Here is a 10,513-nt window from a genome sequence, read left to right as displayed (position 1 = left end):
ATTTCGTCTGTCATATTTAATTTAAATTTTTAATTTCATAAAAAGTGTTCAGAAACCGCCAACAATCACTGATGATATTTCAATCCATCAGTAATTTTGTCTATAATATTTAAATGAAAATTTTAAATTAATTGAATTTTTTCAGAAAACCGCTAAAAACACCGATGACTTTTCAATCCGTTAGTAATTTTATCCATAAAGAACAACAATTAATAGTGCAATTGAAAAGTGAACAATTCTAGAGTTCTTTGAAAAATACCGATGAAACATTTTGCAGATGATTCCTTTTGTAATTGACATGATGATCAGTATTCATAATTTACTAATGAATTTATCGATGGATTTTACCAACAGAATTGATTCCGTCAATAATTCCATTAGTAAAAAAGAAATGTCGTCTTTTTTTGCTTTGTTTTAATTTGTTTCCTCATTATAATTCTCTCGATATCCGAGAGAATATTTTCATAGGTAAAATCTCTTAGAATTTACTGATGAAAATATTCTCTCGATATTTTCATTTATATTTATTAATTTTTTGATATTGAATTAAGGAACTGTACTATCTTCAACCACAACAAAAAAAAAAAAAAAAAAGAAGAAGAAGAAGAAGAAGGCATGTACCTAATGGAATAGCAAATAAAAAGTTACAGCTCTCCTAGCATGGAAACCTCCGTGCTTGAAGGCAAAGAGTATTGGTCCTCAGTACAGATCATCTAATTGTTCTACACCAGTTGGCGTCGACTAAATTTGCTATGCAGGGGCCAAAAGACTCCATTATGCTAATCCCCACTTTAATGGCAGACCTTTACACTTATTGACAGACAAGATGGCTTTTAATCTGGTACTGTCTGCTCCATTAATCTTCTAATACCTTGTTTTGGTAGCCAACTCTACTTTAAAGCCCCAGCAAGCTAGTGATATCTAGATGCACGTAAAAATATGTACTGAATTTTATCAGCATAAAGCATAGGCACTGAAATGGAAAATCTGGCAAGTTTGACATGAGGCTGGGAAATAAAGAGAGCGACACAAGAGGCTGTTAGGAAAGGAAATGTGAGTGTTGTGCAGTTGTTGGTATGGTTTGATCCTAAGTTGGCTTGTAATGAAGATCATGCTGGCGAGCCTCCGTTACTTCTTGCTGCTAGAGAAGGGAAGAGGGATGTGTAGAATCAGATTCTGACATCAACTCCATCTTCAGCTCATGGGGATCAGGGGGCCAAACTGCTTTGCATGCTTCTGTGATGGAGACACATTGAGGTAGTGTCCCGTGCTTGGAAAATTCTCTCTTTCAATTTATCACATTCAATTCTATCTTTTAAACCCTTAGCCATTCTTTGGGTTCTGATGCAACCTGCTAGCTGTGATCAAGGCTTCAAATGACTCATACTAAGTAGATCTCAAGCTTTTGTGCAGTTGTAGTTTCATAATTCATCTTCCATGTGATGTCAGGTATCATGCAAATCCTCCTGAGACGACTCTATCAGGTTGCATCCCTTGGAGACCACAAGGCGGCTGAAAGACTGCGGGAATTTGATACCTGTAATGCGTATGTATTGAATAAAATGGCCATTCACCCCTTCATGTTGCAGCCAAGAATGGCCATGCCAATGCAATAGAAAGAATTATTCACTGCTGCCCAGATTCTGGACCTAAAATGGCAGGTGTTCTTCATTTTTTCCATTCTTATTAAAAATATATTAATTTTTTTTTTTTATTTTTTACCTAACCATGTTAAAATAATAAAAAATACATAAAAATATTAATTTAAATTTTTTTAAAATAAAAATATAAAAAAATACGGTCTTTCTCTTTAGGAATTTAATAGAAATAGTATACCCAAAGTGTACATTTTTTTTTTAATCAAGCCATAATTGATAATTCACATGTAGGAGAAAATAATTTTCTTTGCTCACTTACATCTTGTCATTTCGAGATGGCAAGAAAGGGTTTTTGAGGTTACGAAAACAGAAAGCCTAAAACCCTCGGCAGTCCTCACATCTTGTCATTTCGAAGACAAAGCCACTGCTGCTTAATCATCCACCCCCACCAAATGCCATGCCCAAACCCAAAAGCCTAAGTAATCTCTTCCGTGCCGCCTTCAAAACCACCAATACCTCCACCGCCTCCGCTGGGGACAGAACTCGCGAAAGCTTCATCACCAATCTCGAATCCAAAACACACTCTAAAAAACCCCACAAACCAAAAACTTCCTCTGAGTCCGAAAAACAACCTAAAGCTAAAGTTAAACCTCAACCTCCTCCGTCACCTGCAGTTAATTCTAGCTCTCATGCTCTCAAATTAGAAGACTCCGATTTTGGTACTTTTTTTTTTGTTCTTTTTTAACAAATGAGAATTTTTGTGACATTTTATTTTAATGTTTTGTTTTGTGTGATTAATGCAGAGGAGTCAGTAGCAAACCCGACAATGCAGGACATAACAAAGATTATAAATGGTATGTGTTTTTTATTTTTTTTACTAAGTTAATCAAAAACAGGGTGCAATTTTTAGTAGCCAAAGAAAAGAAAAATTAGATGTTAAAGAATGGGTTTGTGTAATGTAATGTAATGTTATTGTTTCAATTCAATTGCCAAGAAAAGAAAATTAATAGAGTATTTAAGTTGTTAGAGTTCTAGTTTGGATATCTGGGTTCATTCAAGAAATGGGGTTTCATCATCATTATTTTTTTTGCAAATTGGTTTTTTCTGTGTTATTATTATTATTATCTTGTTAGATGGGTTTTGATTATCTTTTGCAAATTGGTGTTTTTCTTCTTCTTTTTTCTTTTTTTTTTCTTGCATTTTTTGGCATTTTTTTGGTAGATGGTGTGAAAATTAACACACCAGATTCCGAAGAAGCAGAAGATGAGGAGCTTGTAAAAAAAGCTTTGGAGATACCATGGCTTTCAAGATTGAAGAATAACAACATAGGGATGCTGCGAAAAGATGTGTCCCGTGAAAGGAAACAAAAATGGGTTTTCACATATAGTCAGGTCAATCATATTAACCGAATTGTTGATACATGTGCTGACAAGCTGGGGACAGATAATGCGATGGAGGTATTTGGAAAATTGGGAAGGGAAACAGGTTTGAAAGAGTTCAATGCATTGATGAAGAAGTACATCGAGCAATGCAGGGAAACTGATGATGAGAGTGTTGCAATGAAACATATTTCTGCAGTTCTTCAACTTTTTAAATCAATGAAGGAGCAGGGTTTCTCGATAGAAGAGGAAACTTATGGTCCATTTCTTATACTCTTAATTGATAAGGCTATGGTGGAAGAATTCAATTTTTTCTCTGACATTATCAAAGATACAAATCCTAGTAAAAATGCACGATTAGGTTACTACGATATGCTGTTATATATTGGTGTCAATGATGAAGAGAAGATTCAGGAACTTTGCAATTATATTTGTATTGATGATGGGGACAATAATATGAGTTTACGAGGTATGTGCCTTTTGTGTTGGTCTACCTTAGAAAATAACTATAATCTGACATATATGTTTTCAATCAGCATGTTGAGTGTCTGGAAAAAAAAATTTGGCAAATCATGTTCTCTTGAGCCCTTTATGACACAATCAACTTTTGTGTATTGGGCATTAGTGATAACTACATGATCTTATTCCTGTTGCAGAAAATTATTTGCTGGCGCTCTGTGAAAGTGACCAGAAGAATTACCTGTTGCAGCTGTTAGAGACTATGGATATAACAAAATTTTCATCGTTGGACCATTTAGCCAGTATCTTTAAATCCTTAGGGAGGCTATCATTGGAGTCCTTTGCAAAGAAGTTCCTTTTGGTGCTCAAAAGTTGTGGTATGTTAATTATTCTATTATTTATTTGAAATCGAGAATCCTGTACTGATTATTTATTGAAGGTCATGAATAGCTATTGATAGCTGGAAACTGATTTGCTTTTCTAAATCAAAATAAAAGGTGTTGGCATCTTGAACTTTTTCTAAGACGTCATTTTCCATACTAGCTTCTTTGAAAATGTATCGCTTCTAAGAAATTAATTCAATTGCATTGTCTCCAATGACCACACTGTAGAACCTATACTTTTAATTCACAGCCCTCTGATACAGGATCTACAGAGGTTCTTTTTCACTTTCTTTTTTTCCCTTTTAAATGAAGATTTTAAACCAGACTCTAGTTCTGGTATCTGAAAGAGACTGAGAATTTATGAGATCAGATGATGACAAAGCATGCATTTCTTCTTGACGCCTTCATCTTATATGCATTGTAATGTATTGCTATGATAAAGTGCAGATTATGGAGCAGAGGATATCTCAACTCTCATCTTTTGTTATGCTACTAGCTTCCCAAATTTAGTGGTGAGGAACTTATGAATGCTGCTGGTAATCAAGGCCATGATTCTATGAGGCACAACTGCTTAAGATGTAGTTTGCTTCTTTGAAACAAGCTCGTTCTGAATAAACTTGAGGGGTACTTGAATGTTGTTTGCATTTATAATTAGTGTCTAATAGTAAGCTGCTTGTGATTGATACATAAGCATACTAGTGGTATTGTGATGTTTCAAGATTTTTATTTTCTATACGCTTATTTATATACTGTCTGTTTGGGTTAACAAGGAGGTGGTGATGAGCCAATTTTGCTTTTAGTTTGATCATGAATTGGGAAACTAATGAGTATGAAAGTAATTCGGTTATGGTAACTGTAAGTTTGGTAAAAAATGGCTTTGCTGTGCTTATCGGAAAGTGATTCAGAATGTAAGCTTTGGAACTGGTAAAAATTGTCTGATTGACTACTTATTACATAATAGGACCTAATCTAGTTTCAAGGAGATCTATTTTGAGAGTCACTTTTGACTAAATTTTTTCTTCTGTTTAATTGATAGGAGGGCATTAGTAGTCATTGAATGGGATGCAAGATTGGTACCTGGGCAAGCATGAAAATGTCAAGATTTATTGACACTTTGTGTCATTCAGACTGGTGCTATATATTAGAGCTCCTCATCTGGATTATGCCATATCAATTGTTTTATTGTTATTTGTCACTGTGGCTATAAGCATGTGCAATTTGTTGATAACAAGTGGCTTTTTTTTAACATCACTCCTTTGTCCTTACTTTTCACTTTTCTTTTCATAGGGCATGGTGTTGATTCCTCTTGTTTGCAATACCTTGACAGTAGTTGGATATTTTAATGGCCAAAATTACCATTTAACTGTTCTGTAACTCTATGTCTTAAATTCTGAAACAAATACATATGAACTCAGATATTTTAAGTGTCTGCACTATGGAAAATCCATTTCAATGTCTTTATGCATGAGATTTTAAATTGGCTTTTAAACACGTTGAATGTGATGTTGCCTGTTGTAGGCTGAGGATGTTGTTTCAAAATTCAAAACCTTGCACACGATAATGAAGATGAGTCCTTCTTCAACTTCATATGAGAAGCTCGTTGTATACAATTGTACTTTACTTAAGGTATGGCCTAATCTTTTTTACTAAAAGGGAAACAGATATTCAAGGTCCTACCTTCTTCAGGTTGTGATTCATTTGAAAAGTTTAAAATGGGAATTCTCTTCTTGTTCAGGGACTTAACTGCTTAAGAACCCACATCAAACTTATAAAATACTACCTATTTCTTTCCATATATAAAATTGATCTATATCTGTTCATCTTAATGCAGGTGCATCTTGCTCTTGATATAGTAGACCAAATGTGTAAAGAGGGTTTAACCATATCCATAAACACGATACATTCAATATTGAATGCTAGTGAGGAGAGCTTTGATTTTAATTTGGTATGTTTTGTTGACTCTACATATCTTGGCATTATATATATAGGTCATTTGGATACACTAGTCCATGTCTCATAGTGTGATCTTACCTCACCTGAGGCCACCAGAAGTGACCTTTGAACTCAAGTTTGATTATGTTACTGTGTTTCACTGATGCTAACCTGTGCTTCTTAATAGCTGCAGATGCGCTTACAAAATAACATTATGCATCTTCTTTGCAATTCAATTCCCATGAATCATAATTATTTTTGGCTTTATTGTTCTATATTATCTATTGCTCTGAATTGTTTTTTCATGCCTATCTTTTCTCACCTTGTTTGATGTTTAGGTTCGGCGAATCTATTCATTGATTTATCACCTGGACTTGACACCAAATAATGAGACATTTAGGAGCATGATAAGTTTGAGTGTGAAAATGAAAGATGTAAGTTGCTAGTGGCTCTCTTTCTTGCTTGCTCTCTGCATGTGTATCTGCTGGCCTGTGCACTTAATTTTATTTTCATTTCCTATGCTATCTTTTACAAAATGATATTCCCATGTGCAATGGTTATTTATTTTTCTCCATCTCTTCCTATTCCATGCAGTTTGAAGGTGCATATGGTCTGCTTGATGATTTGAAGAAATTGAATCTGGCACCAACGGCCAGCATGTATAATGCTATAATGGGTGGATATTTTCGAGAGGTAACTTAACATCTCAAGATATTCTTCCTGATCTCATGTGTTTTTTAATATTTTTTTACTGCAAGTTGGCTTTGACTCGTTGCACAACTTGTGACATTTTCTGCAGCTTTGTTTTATTTGGTACCTCATTGTGCCAGTTAATATGGATGTTACATTTTCTGCAAGTATACTTTATATAGTTTTGACCTGTACATGGGATAACTGCTAGTTGCCTACTTTTACAACACTTGAGAGAGAGGGGAGAGGGATGGGCATGTGGTGCAAAATTAGGTAGAGGTTGCACCTATTGGGGGGAGGTGAAGGTGGTTAATGATATGCGGTGCTTTTGAGTGTCTGGATTTGAGGCAAGGGAGACACACACAAAAATATAGATTGAAGGTAGAGGGTGATGTACTCAAGGAACTGCCAAGGAAAGAGAGTTTCTTTTTATACCATTTTATTTCTTCATGTCCCAAGCTTTATGGGATGTAATGACCTTACTACAGATTCCTGAAGAAGCTAGGGATTAGTTGCTAGATATGTTTAGGACTGCATAATGTTTTTACATTTTTTCAGTAAATTTATTCATTCATGAAGGAAAACTAATTGATTGTATGCAAAATAAGGATTCATGTAATAATGTCACTTCGGTGGGATGAGGACTTTTATTCAGGTACCATTTCAGATATTTTTCTTTACCCTGTAGTTATGGGTCTGATTTGTAATCACATGAATATTATGATTATGTAAACTTTGCTTTATTTGTTAGCTCGTACATTTTCCTACAATATCGAGTTGCTTCTCCTATATACTTCATGCTTCAGATATGATATTTAACTTGCACAAAACTTCTTATGTAAAAAACCTCATGCTTTTTTACTGTCTTCCTCTTATGCCGAATGATCTTCAGAAAAACATTAGGGGCGCGTTAATGGTTCTCAAGCAAATGAAACTCGCAGATGTGAAACCAGATTCGTCATCTTATAGTTATTTGATAAGCAACTGCAACAATGAAGAGGAAATTATCAAGGTAGTTTGAGACTTGCATTTTAGTCAAGGTCTCATATTTCTCTTTCTGTATGAAAGGAGTACAAGCTAATATTCTTGTGCACTTGTCGACTTGCATCCTTTTAAATGAAAAGAGTGCAGTGTCAATACATCTCTAACACAACACATTGTGGATTGCCATCTTGTTATTTTCTTTCAGTATTATGAAGAAATGAAGGTTGCTGGAATTCAATTATCAAAGCAAATTTTTATGGCGCTTATTAATGCATACACAACATGTGGGCAATTTGAGAAGGCCAAACAGGTAAGTCGTGTGTAGATTCCCTCAACCACCACATATTTTCAATATAATTTCATCACTTACTATCCTTTGAACTGTACATAATTTTTGGTGAACGCTTCTTCTTCCACTACCCTGTCATTCCCCTGCCAATCCTATGGCTTCTTTGACGGGAACCTCTCCAGCTGACATTCATCAAGCTCACAAAAGCTCTTTTGTTATGATTTTCTAGTTTCTTATTTTCTTTTAGAGGATGCCCATCTTTCCTTTTGTGATCCCATCCTCTATTTCTTCTAATAAAATTTTTCTGGGGAAAAACCCACTATTAATTTCTTTCCTTCCTAGTTAGATAATTTTGCTTTTTAAGGTACCCATATCACTAAGCAGTCTTTATGATTCAAATAATATACGTTGTCTATGGTTGTTTAACATATCCAACTCAATGTGGTAGGTACTCCTAGACAAAGAGATTCCAATTAAACACTTAAATGAAATTAGAAGTGTGCTCGTCTCAGCTCTTGCTTCACATGGACAAATGACTGATGCCCTTAATGTGTATGAAGAAATTAAGCAAGCTGGATCCAATCTGGAACCCAGAGCTGTCATAAGCCTTATAGTAAGGTTTTTGTGTATACATGCTTTATGCCCTTTGTTGTGGACAAAAATGAGATTCTTTCTAAGATTCTACTTGTTTAGGAGCACGTTGATTCTGAAGGAGAACAAAGCAGATTGCTTAAACTACTGGAAGAATTGGATGATCCTAATTATTGGGTGGATGGCTGTTTCAGAGTTATCCTATATTGTATTCGCAATAAGGATTTAAGGTAAACTAACATTATGATTTCACTTTCTTGAATGATCTATCTGCTTGACATTGCTTTTTTTTTTTTCTTGGGTTTTGCTTAATAAGGTCATTATTTTTTAAATTAGGTCTGCTGTGGATTTGCTCAAGCAACTCAAAGATAGGTTCTCTGATGATGAATTGGCAATGGAAGTTCTGTTTGATGAGGTTTGCTTTTGGCTGTCCCTGGACCACCTTTATTATAGTATGTAGCTCTTCAAATGTAGATGTTTGTCTCATTTTCATTGATAGCATAACCTTTGGCATACTGATGTACGGACACTAAAGTTTTTGTGTTGTGGAGAAACCTTTCATATACGTTAGACTGTATTGCTGTGCTGTTTTTCTGAAACATGTGAATTGCAGTTTGTGGACTTGTAGGGTATTTGTTTTCGTTTCTGATCTGTAATTTGTAATGCTTTATGTAAACCTATGGACTTATGGAGCTAAGTTACAAGATTTTACTGTTCTGACATAATGAAATCTACTCTGGCTTGACTATCATTATTTCGTAGGTTTTCTCAGAAGTTGCTGAGACAGAGCCTGCAGATGTGCAGATAGGCATGGACTTGCTTCAAGCCATCAAGGATGAGCTCGGTGCTTCACCTTCACGAAAATGTCTTGACTTTCTCCTTACTGCTTGTGTTACTGCCAAGGATTTGGGTAATTCTCTCTTGGTTTGGAAAGAATATCAGGCAGCTGGGCTTCCTTACAATGTTACGAGTTATTTAAGGTATCTGATTCGTGTCCCATTTGTTAGTTCTAGGCTTCGGTAAGATGGAAATGTTTAGATTCGAACTCTTGGCCTTATATGGGGTTTTTCCCTTTGATGCTTTGTAGGATGTACCAGGCCCTTTTGGCTTCTGGAGGCCACGTATCTGCAAAGGTTCTGCTAAATAAAATTCCAAAAGATGATCCCCATGTTCGCATTGTAATCCAAGAATGTCAAAGAACTTATATTGGGCACACTTCTTTAAAGGGAGAAAAGAAAAGAATCAAGGAAGAAGGAAGAAGGAAAAGGAGTGCTTGATAAGATAGGTTACAATTTTGATGGGTATTTGAAAGAAAACAAATCAAGGCCCTTGTATCAGATCATTCATTCATATATTCTTTGCAATAGTTATTAATAAAGAAGACATGTTAAAGGCCACGCCTCAAGTTAAAGAAACGGATTTTGCTCTGTATTGAGCTGAGCTCCATGTTCGGGAAAGAACTTTGGGCTCCTTGTCTGTTTTACGATTGGAAGAAATGGCAGTGAATGAAGTCTTTAAATGCTTTTTCAGTAAACCTTACCTTAGGCAAGCTTTGTTTTCTGATCTTGGACATGAAATATGGAAGCAGTGATTGTAGGATGTTACAAGCTGAAGAAGGAGCAGATGATAATGGCGGGCTTTAATTCAAAAGAAAGCAACTGTGCTCATTTATTTTAAACACATTGTTTTATTTTGTCCTTAAACGCATTGTTTGTTGTTATTAAAACTCATTGTTTAGATGAGTTAATACTCACCGTTTCAGAAGGCTTCCCATTCTGTTACAAGAGTTAATATATATCATGTGTCTTTTACATAAAAAGGAATAAGATATACAATGAGAAATGATCTCCTGGAATTAAAAAACACCCTGATTGTATCTATTCCTGTTTTTTTATCATTCTCCTTAATTAGGCTACTCAGCCGAATTGCCGAATTGACTCTGGTCGTTCCCCAAACCACCACTGCCCACAGACTATCTTGTTGCAGAGACCCTTAGTTATAAGATCGTTAAGTGTGTTACATGTAACAACTAGTATCAAAGCCAACAATCCTAGAATTTCCACTGTGCCACCAGAGACGAGATATTAAAAGTATGAGATATTAGTCGACATGTTTAAGGAACAAACTTCAAAGCTAGATCAGACCATTGAGAATCAAGGTAGCCAGATTAAGGACATCATGAATATGATGGGCACTATAGCACAACAA

The 10,513-nt window shown here is 35.3% G+C and overlaps 1 protein-coding gene across 1 annotated transcript; it reads left to right on the top strand.

Moving 5' to 3' along the window:
* The first annotated feature begins 1,873 nt into the window (after positions 1 to 1,873).
* On the top strand, positions 1,874 to 9,839 carry LOC105142386 (pentatricopeptide repeat-containing protein At4g04790, mitochondrial-like). The gene is made up of 16 exons (XM_011049988.1): positions 1,874 to 2,317; positions 2,402 to 2,452; positions 2,820 to 3,446; positions 3,634 to 3,813; positions 4,267 to 4,331; positions 5,338 to 5,445; positions 5,651 to 5,764; positions 6,090 to 6,185; positions 6,346 to 6,444; positions 7,334 to 7,453; positions 7,631 to 7,735; positions 8,163 to 8,327; positions 8,408 to 8,535; positions 8,642 to 8,720; positions 9,068 to 9,285; positions 9,393 to 9,839. The coding sequence occupies exons 1-16, from the start codon at positions 2,056 to 2,058 to the stop codon at positions 9,580 to 9,582; spliced, it is 2,607 nt and encodes an 868-aa protein (XP_011048290.1). The 5' UTR covers positions 1,874 to 2,055; the 3' UTR covers positions 9,583 to 9,839.
* Positions 9,840 to 10,513: the final 674 nt, after the last annotated feature.

This window comes from Populus euphratica, unplaced genomic scaffold, assembly GCF_000495115.2.
Source record: "Populus euphratica unplaced genomic scaffold, PopEup_1.0 scaffold143.1, whole genome shotgun sequence".
Taxonomy (NCBI): domain Eukaryota; kingdom Viridiplantae; phylum Streptophyta; class Magnoliopsida; order Malpighiales; family Salicaceae; genus Populus; species Populus euphratica.
This window is presented reverse-complemented; position numbering and strand designations above follow the sequence as displayed.

Coding starts and splice junctions, on each gene's coding strand:
- LOC105142386 (XM_011049988.1), top strand. CDS start 2,056: ATGCCCAAACCCAAAAGCCTAAGTAATCTCTTCCGTGCCGCCTTCAAA. Junction 3,814..4,266: donor TTTGGTGCTCAAAAGTTGTG/GTATGTTAATTA, acceptor GATAAAGTGCAG/ATTATGGAGCAGAGGATATC. Junction 6,445..7,333: donor TGGGTGGATATTTTCGAGAG/GTAACTTAACAT, acceptor AATGATCTTCAG/AAAAACATTAGGGGCGCGTT.